This window comes from Pogona vitticeps, chromosome 4 (genome assembly GCF_051106095.1).
Source record: "Pogona vitticeps strain Pit_001003342236 chromosome 4, PviZW2.1, whole genome shotgun sequence".
Lineage (NCBI taxonomy): Eukaryota > Metazoa > Chordata > Lepidosauria > Squamata > Agamidae > Pogona > Pogona vitticeps.
In genome coordinates this window covers 122,063,251-122,086,091 of record NC_135786.1, presented here as the reverse complement: position 1 = coordinate 122,086,091, position 22,841 = coordinate 122,063,251, and the positions used below count along the sequence as shown (strand labels likewise).

The 22,841-nt window shown below is 42.8% G+C and overlaps 1 protein-coding gene and 1 long non-coding RNA gene across 18 annotated transcripts in view; one reads left to right on the top strand and one right to left on the bottom strand.

Moving 5' to 3' along the window:
* RABGAP1L (RAB GTPase activating protein 1 like) overlaps positions 1-13,640 on the top strand; it is a 244,204-nt gene extending 230,564 nt beyond the window's left edge. For all 16 annotated transcript variants that reach the window (XM_020798552.3, XM_020798554.3, XM_020798551.3 and 13 more), the window contains 4 exons: positions 755-838; positions 1,508-1,579; positions 6,173-6,370; positions 12,185-13,640. In XM_020798552.3, coding sequence (XP_020654211.3) covers positions 755-838; positions 1,508-1,579; positions 6,173-6,370; positions 12,185-12,340 — 510 coding nt within the window. In that variant the 3' untranslated portion in view covers positions 12,341-13,640. The remainder of the gene's footprint in view (positions 1-754; positions 839-1,507; positions 1,580-6,172; positions 6,371-12,184) is intronic.
* Positions 653-22,719, bottom strand: LOC110081662 (uncharacterized). 2 transcript variants are annotated; one of them, XR_012086617.2, is made up of 4 exons: positions 22,591-22,717; positions 16,266-16,402; positions 14,651-14,791; positions 653-794 (listed from the first exon to the last, which is right to left on the bottom strand). It is a non-coding gene; the product is annotated as an uncharacterized LOC110081662 (long non-coding RNA). The 2 variants fall into 2 exon arrangements; XR_012086618.2 differs by lacking the exon at positions 14,651-14,791 and having other exon boundaries at positions 22,591-22,719.
* Positions 22,720-22,841: the final 122 nt, after the last annotated feature.

Genomic DNA, 22,841 nt, shown 5'->3' with positions numbered 1-22,841 from the left:
CTTTGTTTTCTTCATCCTAATTGAGAAGGAATTCAGAAGTGATCATATGTACCTTTAATTAACTACAGCTACATCATCTGAATTGTGAATCATGGTTATCATGTTTAATTTCAGGAAATCAGCTCTGGAAGCCAAGGTAGAAAGTTGGCACATTTGAAATTGACTAGCTAGGGTTCATTTGTTTGCTATTCTAGACAGTTTGACCCCATAGTTAAGCAGAAGTAAAAGTTTGTGAGAGGGGAGATGCACATGTGCTCAGGGCTTATTCTAATTTTTTTCCATCTGATGCAGCCAACTCTAAACAATGGTTAACCTTTAGCATCAGGTGTGAATGTATTTAATCTGTCTCCCATAGTAACATTAATAAATGATGTGCAGTCAAGTCAATACAAATTTATAGGAAATCACGGCAGGATTTCCTTGATACAAAGTGCTCAGAAATGATCTATCAGTCCCTTCTCCTTGGCCATTCTGGAACTGTGCAGCTTGCCCAAGGTATATATATATATATACATGCCAACTCTTTCCCAGGAGGCACAGTGGAGAATAAAACCCTTGACCTCTATACTCCAATTCACTATCCAGCCAGCTAGTAAGCCATAGCTTTCAATATTTTATTGAATGAATTATTTAAATTGACTTAACTAGTGGGAACTGTTAAAGCACTATTTTATTTTAGATAAAGAGTATGTGCTCAAGAAAGCGAATAGTTATTGAATTAGAACATTTCTCAGTATTTAATCTTTTTATGCAGCTGAAAGAGCTCTTCAGAAAACAGCTGGAGAAGGCAGAATCTGAAATAAAGAAGACAACCGCAATTATTGCAGAATATAAACAAGTAACATGTTTTGTTTTTTATGTTCAGTTCCCATTTCAGTATGTGTAACATTCTAGGAAGTATTTTCTAGGCCAGCTTACTTTTAAATAAAGTCTCTTCCTATATGAATTAACTATTTAGCCAACTCCCAGTATAATCTAGATCAGGGTTTTCCAAACTCCAGCCTGTGGGCCACATCTGACCTGCCTTGCCTTTTATCTGGCCCAGTGTGCGGGTGGGCGGGCAGGAGTGCATGCGGGTGGGCGGGAGTGTGTGTGTGCAGGAGTGCGTGCACACGTCTTCCTTCAGCCCTCAAAAATGTGGAGCATATGTCATGTGGCCCACCTGCTGAAAAGTTTGGACACCCCTGATCTAGATAAAGCATGTTTTCTCTTTACTCATGTCTTTATGACCCAAGGAGGGAATGGTTAATTAGTGGCAATTTGCCATCATGAGTTATGCGATTTCCCTTCCACTGGCAGCGTAACCATGCAACAGGATTTTGGACATTGATTTTCAGATCATAATTAGTATTAGAGACACCTAGAAACAATTATCAGGGAATCATTCCTGACAAGGTCATGGCTTGCAGAAGGCTGCAGGAAGATGAAATGTTACTGCTCTGTTAACATTTATTTGGTTTTCTTTTATTTGAAAAATAATTATTGAAAGCATGTTGCCTGTTTCTAGATTTGTTCCCAATTGAGCAGTAGGCTGGAGAAGCAACAGGCAGCAAGTAAAGAAGAGCTTGAGGTTCTAAAGGTGAGAACACATGTTTCTGTGACCCATTGAAAGTATATGTTGTTGATAGTTCTAGCAGGCAGTCTGGCCGAACAGACTATACATGCAGTTTCAGCACAGGTGAACTGTGGTGATGGAGGGAACTAGTATGATGTAGTGAATAGAATGTTGTACAGTATTAGGAAACCTGGATTCAAATCCCCATTCGGTCATGGAAACTAGGAAGTGGTGATGGTAAACCCCTTGAATTTCTCATGCACCTCGGAAATACTGTTAGGGCTGCTGTAAGTCAGAAATGATTTGATGGTGCATAACAGCAATGAAACCATAGCCATGCACTTTTTGAAAACATTTGCAAAATCATATTGCAACTTTATGGTCACTGTGAAATTTGAGATGTGCCTGACGTGTCATGTTCAATAGCTAATTCATGAGCATGCTGTTAATTGGAATTATATCTTAAGGTAAGGATAACCTTACCCCAATACAGAGGTGCCCCGCATAGCGACGATAATCCGTTCCGGAAAAATCATTGCTATCCGGATTCGTCGCTATGTGAAAAGAAAAAGCCCATAGGAATGCATTAAACCCCGTTTAATGCGTTCCTATGGGCTTAAAACTCACCTTTAAGCGAAAATCCTCCATACGGCCGCCATTTTCGCTGCCTGGTATGTGAGGAATCGGCGCGAAAACACAGCAGGCGGCCATTTTTTCCAGCGGCCATTTTGGAACTGCCGATCAGCTGTTTTTAAAACATCGTTATGCGAAAATCAGTAAACAAAACAGCTTACCAATCATCGCAAAGCGATTTTTTACCATTAAAAACATCGCAATGAGATCGCAAAAAATCAGTCGCTATGCAGAGGCGCTCGTTAAGCAAGGCACCACTGTAGTTTTTAGGAGACTGCCTAGGGCAGCAATAGTGAACCTATGGCATGCATGCCACAGCTGGCACGCAGAGCCCTCTCTGTGGGCACGCAAGCCATAAGTCACTGGATTGCTACCCCCGACAGCCAAACCTGAGGAGGCAGCTGCAGTGCTAGCACCCCAACAGGTGGCGGGCCAGGATCCGGAGCAGCTGGCACTGGTGACGGTGGGCCGGCCAAGCTATAGGCAGTGGTGGGGTTGGGCACAATTGGAGGTGAATCTGGAGTGGGGTCTAGAGGCTACCCTGGGGCTGGGATTCCCCCTTCCACCGTCACCACTTCTGCTTCTGCTGCCACCACACCCAGCCATCCGCTGGTTTTTTTTCTCTTTTTTCCAGTTTGGGCACTCGGACTCAAAAAGGTTCACGATCGCTGGCCTAGGGCAGTGGTTCTTAACCTTGGGTTACTCAAGTGTTTTTGGACAGCAACTCCCAGAAGCCTTCAGCACCAGCTGTGCTGGCTGGGGTTTCTGGGAGTTGCAGTTCAAAAATACCTGAGTAACCCAAGGTTAAGAACCACTGGCCTAGGGGAAGATGCACCTTTTCAAAGCCTTTAAACACTGTGAAAAGGCTGAGGAATACTAAAGCTGAAAGCCTGCACTGCTTGGGGGAAAATGTAGAACAGGCATTGGTGTACTTATTGATCATTTACATCTGTGATGTTTACCACGCGGCCCCTGCTTGTTTCACCAAACAAAGAGCTCACACTATACCATCCCACTAGCTGACACCAATTGTGACGTTCACTCCTTTGATGCACCTATGTGTTGTGTCCTCACAAAGGGTTCAGTCTTCTCTTTCCCTCACTGCCACCAGTGGATTCCATTTATCCACAATATAAGAGACTTTAGTCAAACACATCTCTGGTAACTGCCAACAGAACTTATTATTGAAGTGTATCAAATTTAATCATAATCACAGATGTTCTTCAGATATTCATTGTACACAATCAAATCATTGAAATACTATACAGTGGTGCCTCGCTTTACGATTGCCCCGCATTACAATGAAACTGCATTACGACGATCTTTTTGCGGTCACAATTGCAATCGCAAAACGATGGTCTAAATGTTTTTTCCGCTTCAGGAACCGATTCTTCGCAAAACGACGATTTTAAAACAGCTGATCGGTGGTTTCAAAATGGCCACCGGGTAAACAAAATGGCTGCCCGCTGTTTTCTGGGACGGATTCTTCACAAGACAGGCAGCGAAAACGGCTGCCCTATGGAGGATCTTCGTTGGACGGTGAATTTTGACCCCATTGGAACGCACTGAATGGGTTTCAATGCGCTTTTTTTTTTTTTTTTTTTTTTTGCTTTACGATGTTTTTGCTTAACGGCGATTTTCCTGGAACGGATTATCGCCGTTAAGCGAGGCACCACTGTATATCTTGCCACATAACCAATCACCCCCTGCTCTATCTATTTATCTTGACCAGCTTATCCCTATTAGTATCTGTTCCTTCTCTCTCTCTATCTATATGCCAATTCTATCTCTCTCTTATCTTATCCCTTATTTCCTCCTGCCAAACCTTTATATAGCCGCTGACTCTGCCCCTCCAATCCTCTCATAGGCTCATGCAAATGAGATCCTGACTATGAGTGACAGGAGTGACGTGGGGCAATTGTCACAACATCGTACCTTAATGTTGACATCCCTCAGTGCAATTCAGGAGAGGAATCTTTTCTCATTCTCAAAAGAGTGAAAACGGTGTTATCAGAATACCCCAAACTCTTCAAGCACTTTCTGTCATATATATCAGGAAAAAGTACTCTCATCTGCTAGGTGTTTTTAGCATCTCCCTCCCTGTGAATGTTCTTTTTACACAAACTATTCACTTAGTATGTAACCAAGCTTGCGTCCATTCTCATTTACCCTAGGCAGTGTTCTAACAACATGCCTTCTGCAATTGCACTTCACTTCTGAAAAGCGCGAACTACATTGTATAGAATATCCCTTGGGCACTCTCTGCCAGCCAGTTTTGTGTTGTCCTCTCCATCTGTAGCGTGAGGATGCAAGGCTAGAACAGTCACTTCCTATCCTATCTTTGATGTCAGCCCCAGTATAGGGATGTAAACAACTCGCCTTATCCATAGCCAACGAACAGATTTTCCCAATTCCACTAAGGATATGTTCCAGAATACACATGCCTGCCAAATCCTGTCTCGTCATCTGCAAGCTGCTTTTCAACTTTTTTCTTCCTTCCATTCTTTTTTAGTGATTTCCCCCACATCCCCCCCAGAAGATTAGAGCTGCTAGAAAGCAGGAAAGTGCAAACTGAAAGGGGATCTGAAATCCCCTTGAGGTCACAACATAACTGTTATTTACAGGGATTTATATGAGAGGGAAAATGATGACTGCCCCCATCTGTGAATGGTTCTAGGATAAAAAGCCCAGGTATTTTGTTATACAGGAATCAGGAAAAATAAATCATTTACTGGGTCACCCAGTTGTAGTTTTCAAAGTGGTTACCATCTTACTTTGTGTAAGCATATCAGAAAAGAAAACAAAAACAAAAAGACAAAAATGTTTTGGCACCTTAAAGACTAACTGCTATATTTTAATATGAGTTGTGGTGGATAAAGTTCACTTCCTTAGACATAGGAGTGAGACTATATGGCAATTATTTATACATGGCCCCATGAGACAAATGATTGCCATATGGTCGCACTCATATCTGAGGAAGTGGCTTGATCCACCACAACTCATATTAAAATATAGCAGTTAGTCTTTAAGGTACCACAGCATTTTTGTCAATTTTTATTCTTGTTTTATTTGTATCTGCTGGGCCACCCAGAGCTCGCTCTTTCCTCAGTTTTCATATCTATAAAATATTTCACCAGTCTAATACAGCATGTAACTGAGCTACTGGCTACAAATACTATCCTGTCACACAAAGAGTACAGTGAAGATTCAGAATGTGTGTGTGTGCATGCAAAAAGGCAATGACTTCTATATACTCTGAGTAAAGAGGTTGCTCAAAATGAATATACAGTGGTGCCTCGCATAACGATGTTAATTGGTTCCATTAAAAACATTGTTATGTGAAAACATCGTTAAGCGAAACACCATTTCCCATAGGAATGCATTGAAAACCGGTTAATCCATTCCAATAGGAGCCTATTCAATAGATTTCAATGGTGAAAAAAAAATCACCAAAAATTCAGAAAGACTCAGAAGGAAGCCAAATTACTTTAATGAAGGTTTTATTAGGTGCACTAACGATTCCAAGCATTTTAAACATTTTTAAACATTTTGGAATATTTTTAAAATAGCGAAAACAGGGCTGTCAAAAAAAAACGTTAAGCGAAACAGGGGACCTAAAACTGTCATCGTTAAGTGAAGCAAGGTCCCAAACATAGTTATGCGAAAATACCCCATAGGAAACATCGTTAGGCGAGGCGGCAAAATTTCCAGCAAAGGCCATCGTTATGCGAATTCATCATTGAGCGAGGCACTCGTTAAGCGAGGCACCACTGTAATCCAATCATTGGAACATATATTGGAACTCTAAAATGTCTCATGCCATGCAGGTTCCATATGCTATATTAGTTATGCCACTCTTCCTTTTGGTCAGGAAGTGCTATCTGCTAAGATGCTCTCCTGTTAGCTGTAAGATATCAACTTAGGATAGAATATAGCCTTTTTAATATCATGGCTATTAACTGGCTTTGGGATTGGTTGTTTCAGGGGAAGGTGATGGCCTGCAAACACTGCAGTGAACTCTTCAGTAAAGAAGGGACACTGAAAGTGCCTGCTGTACCCAGAGAAAGCCCAGGAGCGGAAACAGATGAAGAGAAAGATGCCCTTAAGAAACAGTTAAGGGAGATGGAGTTGGACTTGGCACAGACCAAACTACAACTTGTGGAAGCCAAATGCAAAATACAGGTAATGTGACTATATGCATTTTCCCCTCCCACTGCTAAATTCAAGAATGCCTTTGCATTCCCTCAAGTCATGAAGAATGAATTCTACTTTCTCTGCTGTCTAGGGGTTATCTTTCTAAATCCTCCCTAAGACAGTCTTTAGTGGCCTCTGATGAAAGGCAAGCAATAACTACACTGGGCATATAGCTTTGCCCTTTTAGTAACTGGAGAAGGGCTGTTTCATAACCCTTCCACAAGTGTCCTTTCCAGCTGATGATGTGCTGAAGTTGGGCACACTGTCTTTCATGACTGTAACATGGCTCAGCACTCTGATGTCACTGCCAACTCTAGGCCTCTCAGAATGCCCACCACATCACTTCACAAACTTGCTGCCACCAACCTATCCTTTAAATCAAAGGACAAGGGTTTCTCTCAAACAAATAAAAGGTTTATTGATTGCAAGAAATAAAAATATGAAAATCATGGGTAGCTAATCAAGATATCAATCACTGTTTCTTATTTAATTAATCACACAGACTTTCCCTCACTGACTACTCAGGCAAACAGGCCTCTAAACAAGCTCTTTCTCTCTCACACACTCCAGATCTGATTTCTTCACACACTCTTCACACCCCTTTTTATTCCAGCTCCTCCCCCTTCAGTTCCACCCTCCGTCACCCCATTGGCTGATGATTCACTGCCCAGCCATGACGGACAGGTGAGGTCAGGGCTGCCTGTTACAACGACTATCTGCTGTCACATTTTTCAAGGATTGATTTATGTCAAGCGGGCAGCAACAGAATGTCTGGGCTCTTCACCTTGCCCGTTCCTCAGCTTCTGTAGGCTGCACCTGGCCATTTTTTTTCAGAAGCAAAAGTCACTGTAAGGTCACTCACCATTTTTGAAAAAAAAAAAAAAGGCTATTCAGAGGTTGCTGTCCTCTGAAGATGCCGGCCACAGACTGGCGAAATGTCAGGAAGAACAACCTTCAGAACACAGCCAAAGAGACCGCAAAACCCAGAACAAGAAACTATTGGGAACTTTTTGAACTTTTTGAAGAGTGTGTAAGAGGTGAGAATACCCATTATATGGAGATATGCTCCCTGGAAGCATAAGTCCCCCTTATTTGCAGATCTTGTGGTATGTGTGATGGGATATGTGTGGCTCTGACATACAAGGCCCTAAAAAGTTTGGGACCTCAATACATGACAGGACGCCTTTTTCCAATGAGATCTGCCCAACCTACTTGATCATCCCAGGCTGGACAGTTGAGCTCATTGACCCCAAGAGAGGTCCAGAAAGAGAACTGTTTGTTTCCCATACTCCTGGCATTTGTATATAATGCGCCGGCACCTTGGTCTTCCTTACGACAAGGGGAGGTAGGAGGGCTAGTCTGTGTCATTTTAGAAGTCTTTAAGAGAGTCGGCTCTACTAGAAAGACCCGAAGCTTCTGGTCTTTCCCTTCACAATGCCACAAGGGCAAAAGCTGAGAATGAGCTGAAGCTAGCTACAAACACTAAGAAAAGAAATGGTGGCTCAGTTACACAATGGAGATGGTAAAATGATAAGAGAAGAGGAAGAAGAGGCAGAGGTGCTCAGTTCCTATTTTAGTCAGTCTTTTCCGGAAGGGCAGACTATGACACTCCAGACAAATGTGAAGTGCAGGTGGAAGGGACAAGATTGCAGATGGAGATTGATAGACAAATAGTCAAGGAATATCTTATTACAGTGGTGTTGCAACTTATGACCATGATCCGTTCCAGAAGATGGCCGTAACTCGAAATGGTTGTATGTCGAAGCACCATTTCCCACTGAAATGCATTGGAACGTGATTAATCCATTCCAGAAGGGAAAGAACCCCAAAAATAAAATTAAAATAAAACACTGCAAGACCCATAGGAACGCACTAGGGCTGGAAAAAAAACCCCAAACCAACAAAAATAAACAACAGAGCAAGCCTCAAGGGTGCCGGGGCTGCAAAAATCAAACAAACCAAAAATAAACAATGGCGCAAGCCCCATCGGAAGGCGCTGGGGCTGCAAAAAAAAAACCAACCCACAACCCTACGGAGCAAGCCCCAAAGGCACTGGGGGTTTAAAAAAGAACAAAAAATAAACAACGGAGGAAGTCCCATTGGAATGTGCTGAGGCTGCAAAAAATAAAAAATTAACAACAGAGTAAGCCCCGAAGGCTCTGGGGCTTCAAAACAAAACAAAACCAAAAATAAACAAGAGTAAGCCCCATCAGAAGGTGCTGGGGCTGAAAAACAACAACAAAAAAACCACACACACCCCAAAAAAACAAAACAACACAGCACAGAAACATAAGCTCCCAGCCCAAAACTGTCCTGCAAAACCCACCCAGAACAGGCAGTTTTTTAAAAGCAGAAAACAGCACCTTGCCTTACCAGGCAGTCCCAAGCCTCCCTGCAAATGCACACACTCTCACTCAGAAGCAGAAGCCAGGCAGTCCCAAGCCTCCTCCGATCACACACACTCTAACTGCTGGGGTGAAAGAGCTATAAAGAAGCAGCCTCTTCGCCACCAACAGTTAGCAATTTAAATTTCCTGCCTTTCTCCCCTGCCTTTTTGTGTTCATAACTGGAAGTTCTGGCCAGTTAATCAAAATGTAACTCAAAATGGTCGTAAGTCAGGACGTTCGTAAGTCGAGGCACCACTGTACCTTGAATTAGTTCAAATCTTCAGGGCTAGATGAACTGCACCCAAGATTATTGAAGGAGCTGGCTGAAGAGCTATCAGAACCTCTGTCCATTATTTTCTTGAAATCATGGTGTGATTGGGTTCTTGTTTTTTATTAGGCCACTGCTTGTCTTTCGTGAAAGTTACCACTGGTTAACGGTTTAATATCTTTTAACGGTGTAGCATGAACAACAACTTCTGTGGGTCCAACGGGACCAGTAACCATAGACATTTCAGTCCACATTTCTTTTAACCCAGGCATTGTTAAAGAGTCTTTTAACATGGGGACATTCCAAATCTATTGTGATCAGTAGGTTTCCGAAGTGGCTGGCTCTTCACTGAGTAAATAGTCCCACAACAGAGGTGTCTAGTCCAGTTGCCCTCGGGAAGTGTTGAACCAGTAGGGATTGGGTCTGGGTGTACCACCTTCCTCCAAAAACCTCTCGGGTAGACATATACGGTCCATTCTAAAGGTCCCAGCTCTCCCAACTGCACCTCTATTCCCACGCTCTTTTCAGCTTCCCCTTTTGCCTCTACTTTAAGGGGAAAAGAAAACACAGAGGGCCCCTCAGCGCCCCGTGCCAGTACTTTTTCTTGCTCCCTATCTACTGTCTCTGGATCTTGCCACTCTTCTGATTCCCAACTTTTCTTCTTCCTCTTTATACCAAGCTATTTATTTTCCCTCCTTTGTCATCAATAAGCCCTTGACTATTGGCTGCTCCTTTCCTGTTGTCTGCTTCCCGCTTCTCTCTCTTTCTAATTTCCCTCCTTCTCCTCCCAAAGCCATAGTCTGGACCACTGAAGGCAATAAGGTAAAAACCATGCCGAACCCTTCTGATTTAGATGAGTGAGGGGATGGATCACTTGTAGGTTCAGCCACTTTTGCTGGTTCCTCTTCACACATGGGAAAGTTACCTCCAACACATCAGATGTGTTTCAATAGAAGGGATTTATCCTATATTTTCTCTTCATAGACTTTTACAGTGTGTGAAGCTGGATATCAGTGTTAATTATTTTCATTGAAATCATGGGAAATGGGTGAGGTGCCAGATGACTCTAGAAGAGCTGTCTACAAAAAGGGCAAAAAGGAGGAATTGGGGAACTACAGACCAGTCAGCCTGACATCAATCCCAGGGAAAATTCTGGAACAGATTATAAATCAGTCATGATGCAAACATATAGAAAACAAACCAATAATAACTAGAAGGCAACACAGAACCAGAGTAATCGGATTTCACTTGTTGATCAGGTAATCTCCCTCACAGACAGAAGGAACACATAGACATAGTATATTTTGACTTCAACAAAACTTTTGACAAAGTGCCCATAATATTCTAATTAGCAGATTCACTAGGTGTGGGCTGGATAGAACAATTGTCAGGTGGATACACAGTTGGCTACAGGATTGTACAGTGGTGCCTCGCATAGCGAGGTTAATCCGTTCCGGATTAACCTTTGCTATGTGAAAACTTCGTTAAACGGAAAGTAAAAAGCCATTGGAATTCCAAATCGGCTGAAAACTCACCGTTTAGTGAAGTCTTCCCATAGCCAGCAGCCATTTTCGCGCCCTCGGTAAGCGAGGGGAGGGCGCGAAAACGCTGTGCATGGCCATTTCGGCTCTTCTGGCGGCCATTTTGGACCCGCCAAACAGCTGATCCGCGGGTCGCAAAGCGAAGGTCGGTAAGCGAAACGCTTACTGACCTTCGCTATGCGAGTTTCGCCCATTGGGGCCATTGGTAAGCGATCGCATTAGCGATCGCGGAAACCGCATCGCTATGCGATTTCGTTGTTATACGGTGCGCTCGTTAAGCGAGGCACCACTGTACTTAGAGGGTGATGATTAATGGTGCCTTCTCAAACGAGGAGGTAATAAGTGGGGCACCCCAGGGCTCAGTCCTGGGCCATTCAATATTTTTATTAATGACCTGGATCAGGGGATACAGGGAATGCTAATCGGATCTGTAGATGACACAAAATGGGGTGGAATAGCCAACACACTGGAAGGCAGAAACAAAATTCAAAATGATCTGGATAGGCTTGAGCACTGGGCTGAAATCAACAGAATGAAATTCAACAGGGATAAGGGCAATGTACTACAGCTAGGAAAAGGAAATCGAACACAGTTACTGTACAAGATGGGTTATACCTGGCCTAGCAATACTACAAGCAAGAAGGATCTTGGAGTTGTCACAGAACACAAGATGAATATGACCCAACAGTTTGATGTTGCTACAAGAAAAAGCAAATGCCATTTCAGGCTGCATAATCCCACAAGGTAGCAGTTCCCCTCTATTTGGCACTGGTTAAGCCTCATCCTGAGTACTGTGTCCAGTGTTGGACATGGCACTTCAAGAAGGATCCTGACAAATTGGAACAACTTGAGAGGAGGGTGACAAGGATGATCAGGGATCTGGAAACCAAGCCTCATGAGGAAATACTGAAAGAGCTGGGCATGTTTGGCCATGAAAAAAGAAGACAGAGGGGAGATATGATAGTACTTTTCAAATGCTTGAAAGGCTGTTATACAGAGGATGGGCAGGATCTGTTCTTGATAATCTCTGAGTGCAAGACACACAACACTGGGCCAAAGTTACCAAAAGCCAGATTTTGTTTGAATATCAGAAAAAACTTCCTAACCGTTAGAGCACTATGGTAATGGAACCAATTACCTTGAGAGGTGGTAAGTGTTCCAATACTAGAGGCATTCAAGAGAAACATCAGATAACCACCTGGCAGATATCCTTTGATTTGTATTCTTTCATCAAGCAAGGGATTGATGGCCTTATAGGCCCCTTCCAACTTGTATGACTAGGAAAGAATAGTCTCCAGCTTATTTTTTGGAATATTGCATATCTACTGAGAAGAGACATGATAATGAATAAGTATAAGGAATAAGTATTCATTTGTTTAGAGATGAGAACATTGGGGGAAATATTATATGTAGTACTATAACAGGTATTAGCTGCCACTATTTTTATCTCAAAGAAATAGCTATCAATTCTTAGAATTTTTTTATTCATTTCCAACTGTAATCATAATGTAACTGGTTAGTTTTATAACTTCAGGCAAAACGACTGATGTTATCGATTGTAATATTCTCTTATTTCCTCTTGATTTGGCTTCTTTTATTTTCTTAGGAGTTAGAACACCAGAAAGGAGCGCTTATGAATGAAATCCAAGCTGCCAAAAACTCTTGGTTTAGCAAAACCCTGAACTCTATCAAAACAGCTACTGGCACACAGCCACTGCAGCAGCCTCAGCTGTCATCCTCTCCCAAAGAGGACAGCACATAGTTCCAGATGGATCCCAAGCACAAGAGCACAATGGACTAAGCAGCCAAAGCCCCCTGAGGATTTCTCCAGAGCACCTATTAAAGGGAGGAAGGGAAAGAGGCAGGGGAGCTAGCCTGAGAACAATTTTCTTTGGTGTCTTTCATCAGTTTTTGTATGGCCCTTTGCAAAAGGAAGTTATTTAAAGGATCCTGTTTTAAATGGAATATTCTTTCCCAGCTGCCTTGCCACAAGCCATGCCCCGGTTCCTTTCTATTTTACATGTTATTTTGTATGCTTAGATGTTTGAACTATGAGTAACAATTCAGAACTTTGTGTCCCATAGATTGCTAAAATTATTTATAGATTTTTTTGTTACCTCGCATAAGAAGCTACTTTAAATTTTGGAAGAAAAAAGAAGGCAGGGTAAAGTAATAAAGAAGCACATTTATCATAATAACTAGCCTGTTTCCTGGCATCTAAAAAATCTCAAAGGTTTGCAGCTGTCAATACACCTTGCAAAAATGTTCCTGTTGTTTTTAAAGCCTGGGTCTCAGGCCACATCTATAACAAGTGGGACAACTAAACAAATTAGGCAAAAAATATTGTTATATTATAAAACTACTAAACAGGACCATGTCATAGAACCATGCCTCTTTTGATTTTGCCTTTAATAATTTTGTAATTGAGTTCATAGATTGCGAGTACAGGTGCTCTTCACACACACACATCCATTTCCCTCTGGTCTCTTTTGCCAATCAGGAGAACTTGGACCACAGTTTCACAAAAATTCTTTTGAGGTTTAACTAATAGAGGCTACTGAAAGTGATCCTGCCTGGTAGAATATACCCTTTTGGTCTTGCAGTTTCCACCAGTGTTAGAGCTTGTATAGGAGTCAGAGGACATTCCAGGGTAAATACGTCCCAAATACTTAGATGGAAGGTAATTTCACTTATGATTGGTAGAGCATTTTTTTCAGATGAATGCTGTATCTGTCTGGAAATCATACTTGTTTTATATCTTTCTAAAATGCAAAAAAAAAATGCATTTGTTACATTTTTGAATTGAACATAAAGTGTTTATAGAAATGCTTATTTCATGGAGAATTAAACTACTGCTTAAATTGATGGAAATATTTTTTTTATTATAGGTAACGTGTATAATAATGTCTCACAGGTCAACATCACTGCTAGATGAGAAGTTAATAGTATTTGGTTTTCATTTTATGAACAGTGTTGCAAAGATGTTGTCCTGTTCCAATTTTAACCCACATTAATGCAATAGCCTGTCAATCAGTTCTGTATAATAAAGTTTACTGACACAACTCCTGTGGTTCATTTTCAGCTTTAGGTACAAATTATAATGAGAGGTACAGTGCAGAAGCTGACTTTGCCATGACAAACAAGGGCCTATTTTCACAAACCCTCTTAGCTTTTCATAGCTGCCTATTTCAATTAGCCAGCAGTAATGGGGTCCGTAAATGAGCCAGTGAGGTAATGAAAAGGGTAACATTTAGCACTACTGAACCTGAAGTGGTTCAATCACTAAATGATTTGTTAGACCTTAATTGTTTACACATTTGTAACTTGAAATCTGCAACCTGTGGCTGAGCTGGATAAGGATGATGGGTCACGAAACTGTTGTGTTGTCTGGCGTACCTGCAGAGCATTAGGCAGGACAGGGCTGGATTAAAAGCAGTAATTAGAATTTGTCCCAGATACGGAAGTACTCCTACTAAACCACCATGAAGAGGTAGGTTATTATATTCTGTACAAGCCATAGACACAAATAATTTTTTAGGTAGGGCACACTTTTCTTTTTACTGGTTTCTGCAATATGGGAATCAGGAAATAGAGGAAAGAGACAGCAAAATAGCTGTTTTTTCTGCCTCTTTTTTCCCTTCCGGGCTTGGGTCAGAATGAGGCAAATGCCTCTGATGGCAGATCCTACAGCAGGAAAAGCAGTGCCTTTGCTGTTTTTCCTGAGCCTACTTATTGCTTTCCCTTGATGCAAAACACAACATAATGCACCATACAGCCTGAAGGAAGAGCATCATCCTGTCCTTGGAGTCAGACAGCAAATAGTTTGGGGCTTACCCTGGTCCCATTTTTGCAATATTATGATCATAACACCTTAGTGGGTTGTTGCATGAGCAACATAATATGAAACACTTTGAAATTACTATTCAGTTCTTCCAAAAATCTCCAGGTTATGAATGTGGGATACTGTGCTTCAGTATCCCACATTCATAAAATGCCAAGTAATGGCCAAATATTGCTGTACAGTATCATGCTCATGTTACCAGCTAGAAAAAGGATGCCAGACATTAAATACCAAAGCACGGCCTGAAAGTTGACCCATGCCAACAGTCAAGGAGGTCTACAGGATGCTCTCTTCACTACCATTCACAAAGAGACACCAAGCTGGGAAAATCTCAGAAGCTCATTCATTCTTCATCAGTCGACCACTTCTCACCTAAATACAAAACAATTGTCAGGGCTGTTTTTCAATTAATAAATTGAAGCTATCATAATGAGAATACAAAACAAATTGTAAAAGACAATATTGCTGTAAAAAGGGGGAATAGGAAAAGAGGAAGACCTAATGTGAGATAGACTGACTCAACAAAGAAATCCATAGCTATTACCGTAGTTCGCAAGACCTGAGTAGAACTTCCTGCAAGACAGTATTTGGTAAGAGTGGGGGGAGGAGGAATACAGAACAACCTAACACCAGATTCTGTTGGTTTGCGAGATCTGAGCAGAGCTGTTAATCAGGACATTTGAGGGGCGCATTTAGTCATATAATCACCACACATCAAAAGTGACTTGATGGCACATAACATATTTGGAGTTTTTTCTTAATTACCAGACAACTGAATAGTGACAAGATCAGTGAAATGGAGACTATGAAATATAATAATCTTAGAACTGCAGAACTGGGAGGAACCCTATGGACCATCGAGTCCAGCTCCTGTCAAGGAGGCACAATGGATAATTAATAGGCACCAAAGCTATTCTAACATTGGTTAGATCATCCTCAATCACACAGAAAAAACCCTCAGCCATTACACAGCTTAAACAAGTGAGCTTCTGAATATTTTTTTCAGTTTCCTTTTTTAAAAATATATATGTATATTTAAAATAACTTCAACATTTTTTCTTACATGTTCAATTATTATTTTTGTGTTTCCATTTTTACAACCAGACAACAGAATCCCCCTGCAAGCATAATTCTGATAAGCCTGTTTGGTCAGGAAGGAGTTAGTTAGCTAAGAGTTAAATAATTGCTTTCTGATTGACAGGATCAAAAATTCAGATCGCTCCAGACTTGGAACGGATTTCCTCTTGGAAAACTTATGTGACTAGATTTGTCTCAGAAACCCCAAGAGAATGTTTTCTGAAATATCTCCTTCCTTTGCCTACTAACGTATATGATGTTTCATTTGACAAAGCTTCTATGGGCAAGTCTGTACCAGGCATGCTCAGCCTTATAACAAAGTCTCTGTTTTTCCTTTTTGAAATGCTTTTTTGGAGGATCAGTATTTTAGTCCCTGCAGTGTGGATTATTTTCAAATAAAAATAGCAAGTGGGCCAACCATTCTCTTTCAAGATAAGCAACATTGGTCTTCTTTTTATTTATATAAGTTCTTTTAAACCTGGGGACATTTAAGGTCGCCTATTTTGGGGTGGGTGGGTTTGCTTTTAAAAAATCATAACCTGAAAACCGTGCAAAAACTTCTCCAAATTTGACATAGAGCAAGAGCAGACTGTTACATCTGTACCAAAATTGGTGCATCTCTAACGTTTCCAGATTATAATATTTTTAATGCTCCTGTTTTTAGCATTGCCTGACACAATGCTGGTTTACTCTGCAAGGAGATTACTTAGCCCATTTTTTTTCTCATTGCAGCCTTGAAAACAAATGCCAGGTATCATGCCTCACTCACATTAAACCCCTTTATGATTGCATCTCCTGTCCTTCCAAGAGGTAGCAGAGGTTATCTTCACGTGTAGGTGCCTTTTGAGAGGCGGTTCTGCCTATCCAGAGGCCCCAAATGTTGGACAGCCCACTTCATTTTTCAAGCTGCAGGTGGGAAAAGAAACTGTCATTGTTAATGCTCCCTCTCACAGTTGTTTTTCCCACCCAAGTGACAAAACTTCCACTCCTGCAAGTGGAAAGACAATTAAGATACTCCAAGAAATGATGGACAAGATTAAATAACACCCAACTGTGCTTCAACTTGTTTCAATACTCTGCTAGGGCCACAAATCTAACATATCTACAAGGCTTCTGCCTTTACCTGAATGGTGTTTTGGGGCTGAGACAGAGACAACTACTAGGCTGACTTTTCTCCAACCTGGGCTATTTTTCATGTGGTGTTTTTGACAGGAAATCCAAACAAGGCACTGAAATAAATGGACAAGAGGAATAGCAGGAAGAAAAAAACAACCTTGAGGTTTAAATCCACTTTATGGGAAGACAGATGCAGTGAGTGCAGCTGCAAAATTGATCGCTACAGCTGCGGCGTGAACACGTAACTACCCTGTTTTCCTGAAAATAAGACCTAACCTGAAAATAAGCCCCAGTATGATTTTTTAGGATGCTCGTAATATATGAGCGGGTGCTGGTAAGTACTGAGCCTTTCCCAAAAGAAACTGAGCTGGGAAGCTATAAATTGCAGTGTGTATTGGCCAATTTGTCTGTATTCAATGGGGCAACAGTCAACTACCTACGATCTTATCTTTCATGTTCAGGTCCAAAGTGAACATGGCAGCACCTCCAGAAAAGTTCAATGTGGAAGAGCAAAGGACCACAATCAAGTTCCTGTTTCTCCAAAAGAAAGGTGCAAAGCAGATCCATGCTGAAATGTCACAAACTATGGGTGACAGTCCCCTTCATGGATTGCTGCCTTGTCGTGGCGAGGGGGCTTGAGTAACTCAGAGAAGCTATCGGCTATGCTGTGCAGGGCCACCCAAGACAGACAGGTCATAGTGGAGAGTTCTGACTAAACGCAATCCACCTGGGGTAGGAACCGGCAATTCCGCTCCAGTATCTTTGCCAAGAATGCCCCATGATCAGAAACAAAAGGCTAAAAGATATGACGCTGGAAGATGGGACCCTCAGGTCAAAAGGCGTCCAACATGCTACTGAGGAAGAGCGGAGGACAAGTACAAGTAGCTCCAGAGCTGATGAAGTGGATGGGCCAAAGCCGAAAGGACGCTCAGCTGTGGACGTGCCTGGAAGTGAAAGGAAAGTCCGATGCTGGAAAGAAAAATACTGCATAGGAACCTGGAATGTAAGATCTATGAACCTTGGGAAGCTGGAGGTGGTCAAACAGGAGATGGCAAGAATAAACATCGACATTCTGGGCATCAGTGAACTAAAATGGATGGGAATGGGTGATTTCAACTCAGATGATTATCATGTCTACTATTGTGGGCAAGAATCCCGTAGAAGGAATGGAGTAGCCCTCATAGTCAACAAAAGAGTGGGAAAAGCCGTAATGGGATATAATCTCAAAAATGATAGAATGATGTCAATACGTATCCAAGGCAGACCTTTCAACATCACAATAATCCAAGTTTATGCACCAACCTCCATTGCTGAGGAGACTGAAATTGAACAATTTTATGAAGATTTACACCTTCTAGAACTGACACCGAAGAAGGATGTTCTCTCATTCTGGGGGACTGGAATGCTAAGGTAGGGAGTCAAGAGATAAAAGGAACAACAGGGAAGTTTGGCCTTGGAGTTCAAAATGAAGCAGGGCAAAGGCTAATAGAGTTTTGTCAAGAGAACAAGCTGGTCATCACAAACACACTTTTCCAACAACACAAGAGGCGACTCTACACATGGAAATCACCAGATGGGCAACATCGAAATCAGATTGACTATATTCTCTGCAGCCAAAGATGGAGAAGCTCTATACAGTCAGCAAAAACAAGACCTGGAGCTGATTGTGGCTCTGATCATCAGCTTCTCATAGCAAAATTCAAGCTTAAACTGAAGAGAGTAGGAAAAACCACTGGGCCACTCAGGTATAATCTAAACCAAATCCCTTACGAATACACAGTAGAAGTGAAGAACAGATTTAAGGAACTAGATTTGGTGGACAGAGTGCCTGAAGAACTTTGGATAGAGGCTCGTAACATTGTACAGGAGGCAGCAACAAAAACCATCCCAAAGAAAAGGAAATGCAAGAAAGCAAAGTGGCTGTCCAACGAGGCCTTACAAATAGCAGAAAAGAGAAGGGAAACAAAATGCAGGGGAGATAGGGAAAGTTACAGAAAATTGAATGCAGACTTCCAAAGAATAGCAAGGAGAGACAAGAGGGCCTTCTTAAATGAACAATGCAAAGAAATAGAGGAAAATAACAGAAAAGGAAAAACCAGAGATCTGTTCAGGAAAATTGGAGATATTAGAGGAAAATTTTGTGCAAAGATGGACATGATAAAAGACAAAAATGGAAGGGACCTCACAGAAGCAGAAGACATCAAGAAGAGGTGGCAAGAATACACAGAGGAATTATATCAGAAAGTTTTGGATATCCCGGACAACCCAGATAATATAGTTGCTGACCTAGAGCCAGACATCCTGGAGAATGAGGTCAAGTGGGCCTTAGAAAGCCTGGCTAACAACAAGGCCAGTGGAGGTGATGGCATTCCAGTTGAACTATTTAAAATCTTAAAGAATGATGCTATTAAGGTGCTACATTCAATATGCCAACAAGTTTGGAAAACTCAACAGTGGCCAGAGGACTGGAAAAGATCAGTCTACATCCCAGTACCAAAGAAGGGCAGTGCCAAAGAATGCTCCAACTACCGGACAATTGCACTCATCTCACACGCCAGCAAGGTTATGCTCAAAATCATACAAGGTAGGCTTCAGCAGTATGTGGACCGAGAACTCCCAGAAGTACAAGCGGGATTCTGAAGGGGCAGAGGAACTCGAGACCAAATTGCCAACATGCGCTGGATTATGGAGAAAACCAGAGAGTTCCAGAAAAACATCTACTTCTGCTTCATTGACTATGCAAAAGCCTTTGACTGTGTGGACCACAGCAAACTATGGCAAGTCCTAAAAGTAATGGGCGTGCCTGACCACCTTATCCATCTCCTGAGAAACCTATATGTGGGACAGGAAGCAACAGTTAGAACTGGATATGGAACAACGGATTGGTTCAAAATTGGGAAAGGAGTACGACAAGGCTGTATATTGTCACCCTGCTTATTTAACTTATATGCAGAATACATCATGCAGAAGGCTGGACTGGAGGAATCCCAAGCTGGAATTAAGATTGCAGGAAGAAATATCAACAACCTCCGATATGCAGATGATACCACTCTGATGGCGGAAAGTGAGGAGGAACTAAAGAACCTTGTAATGAGGGTGAAAGACGAGAGTGCAAAAAACGGTCTGAAACTCAACATCAAAAAAACTAAGATCATGGCCACTGGTCCCACCACCTCCTGGGAAATAGAAGGGGAAGATATGGAGGCAGTGACAGATTTTACTTTCTTGGGCTCCATGATCACTGCAGATGGAGACAGCAGCCCCGAAATTAAAAAACGCCTGCTTCTTGGGAGGAAAGCAATGACAAACCTTGACAGCATCTTAAAAAGCACAGACATCACCTTGCCAACAAAAGTCCGAATAGTCAAAGCTATGGTTTTTCCTGTAGTTATGTATGGAAGTGAGAGCTGGACCATAAAGAAAGCTGACTGCCAAAGAATTGATGCCTTTGAATTGTGGTGCTGGAGGAGACTCTTGAGAGTTCCCTGGACTGCAAAGAGAACAAACCTATCAATTCTAAAGGAAATCAACCCCGAGTGCTCATTGGAAGGACAGATCCTGAAGCTGAGGCTTCAGTAGTTTGGCCATCTCATGAGAAGAGAAGACTCCTTGGAAAAGACTTTGATGTTGGGAAAGTGTGAAGGCAAGAGGAGAAAGGGACGACCGAGGATGAGATGGTTGGACAGTGTCATCGAAGCAACCAACATGAATTTGACCCAACTCCGGGAGGCGGTGGAAGATAGGAGGGCCTGGCGTGCTCTGGTCCATGGGGTCACGAAGAGTCGGACACGACTAAACGACTGAACAAACAAAAAAATGAGTGACAGTGGCCCTTCATATACAACAGTTAAACATTGAGTTATCAATTTTAAAACTGGCCATTTCAGTGTTGAAAGTGAGAAACCCAGTGGAAGGCCTGTTTCTGTCTCTGTGCCTGCAAATGTGAAAACCATCCATGACATGATCATGGAGGACCGCCGAATATCAGCCAAAAGTATGGCTATACAGTATATTTGAGAATATCACATGAAAGAGTTGATGCCGCTATCCGCAACAACTTGGAAATGAGAAAGCTGGCAGCGAAGTGGATCCCCAAACTTTTGACAACCAAGCAAAAGAGGAAATGTGTGGAGTCATCGGTGGCTGTTTTGGAACATTTTGCAAGAAATGAGTCAGATTTCCTGGGCAAACTGGTAACCGGTGATGAGACAGTTGATGGATCTACTGTTATCTTGAGACAAAGGAACAGTCTAAGGAATGGAGGCACAGCTGTTCCCCTAGGCCAAAGAAGTTCCGAGTGCAAAGGTCGGTGCAGAAGCAAATGGCATCAGTTTTTTTGAGATAAGAAGGGAGTTCTGCTGGTGGACTACCTCCGACAGGGTTCAACCATCAATGCAAAATATTACTGTGCTTTATTGACGAAGTTGAGGCAAAACATCAAGGAAAAACATCAAGGAAAGCTCTCCAAAGGTGTCATCCTGTTGCATGACAATGCCTCGTCACACACTGCAGGTGAAACAACGGCAAAACTGATGTCCTTAGGCTTTCAAGTGATGCTCCATCCACCCTATGCTCCTGACCTGGCTCCTTCTGACTATTATCTGTTCCCCAACCTCAAAAAACACCTAAAGGGACGATGATTTGTGAGTGTTCTGGAGGCAACTAATGCTGCAAATGAGTGGTTACACCAGCAGTTGGAAGAATTGTATTTGCAGGGACTTAAGAAGCTGCAGGACAGATGTCACAAGTACATTGACTTCCTGGGAGAGCATATAGAATAGTGTGGCAGTTACAGCTTTCTTAGCTCAATGTTTTTTGGGAAAGGCTCAATACTTATCAGCACCCCCTCATAAGCCCTACACCAAAAATAAGCCCTAGTTAAATGAAACCCTGCCCTCCACCATTGTGAAGCAAGCAGAAAATGCCATGACTGTACATTTTTGAATAAATGTAGATTGTTGTACATGAAAAAAAATAAAACATCCCCTGAAAATAAGCCCGAATGCATTTTTTGGAGCAAAAATTAATGTAAGACCCTGTCTTCTTTTCGGGGAAACAGGGCATTTCCTCTGCAAAGGACTCTGCCTGTGCCCCCTCCATGGGAAGCCCTCTGCTCTCGCTGCCGCTGGGACAACGGCGGGCCCGGCGACTTCACTCTCTGCTCGACACCCCGCAAGGCAGCAGAGGCTAATGGGCAGGCTTGCTTGTTTGAAATCTTGCTATATGGGGTTTTGTTCACTGAAAATTGGGTCGAACTAAACTGAGAGGTGGTGTTAATTGAAAACGCCCGCAGACCCGCGGTGGCCAATTTATTAAAAAAAAAACTTGTTGCGGAGTATGGGGCAAGAGTGCTCGGAAGGTCTTCAAAACATACCAGAATTATCTTCCCGCTCCCTAGAGGGCCCCGGGAAGCTTTCCGACCAACCTTTCCCCCTAAAGTTAAAAGAAACCGGGAGGGGGGCGGTAGGGATGGCAAACGGGCCCCCCCTCTTCCCCGCTGCTTTCGGGCCACCTCTCCCGCCAACTCTGCCTCTTCTTACTTTCCGCTTGGCCCGGGCGGGCACCCTACTAGTCGGGGCCGGGGAGCGCGCCGGTTCGAGGCTCCGCGGGGCCTCTTGCGGCCTTGGGCCAAGCTGCTCTCGCCCGTCCTCGGCTCCCCGCTGGAAAGGGGAGGAGAGACCGCCTCGAAGGGGTGCCCTCCGCCTGCGAAAGCTCACCCTGCGCTCGAATGGACTTATAAGAGCGCCCCACTTGACGACCATCCTCACCCGGGGCGTAACGCCGGGACACCTGACAGGGCCGCCCTAAGCCGTGTTTTCTCGGCGTCAAAACGGGGGTGCGAAGAGAAGTCCGGGCAGACAGCCACAAAAACGCAAGGAAAATTTGTTTCGTTAAAAATGAAAATGAAAAACACGCGACACACGGTAATCATCTCACGAGGACAGGGATATCTGTGCTACCATGAATAAACTATTTACCACTACTCGATGACTTTTACTTTCCCTCCGACCTACAATCGTGAACATCTTCGTTAGACATCCACAGTTCATTCCTTCACAGTAATTTGAAAACATGTTTAATCCGGAAACTCCCCACCCAACAACTGCGTCATTTCCTCTCCCCTCCCACCTTCCTGCCCTTCTAGGATTTTACTGCTTTCCTTCTTGCTCCAGCGCCTTCGACTATTGGCTGGGCGAAGCTGGACGGTCATGAGGCGCTAGGGGCGAGG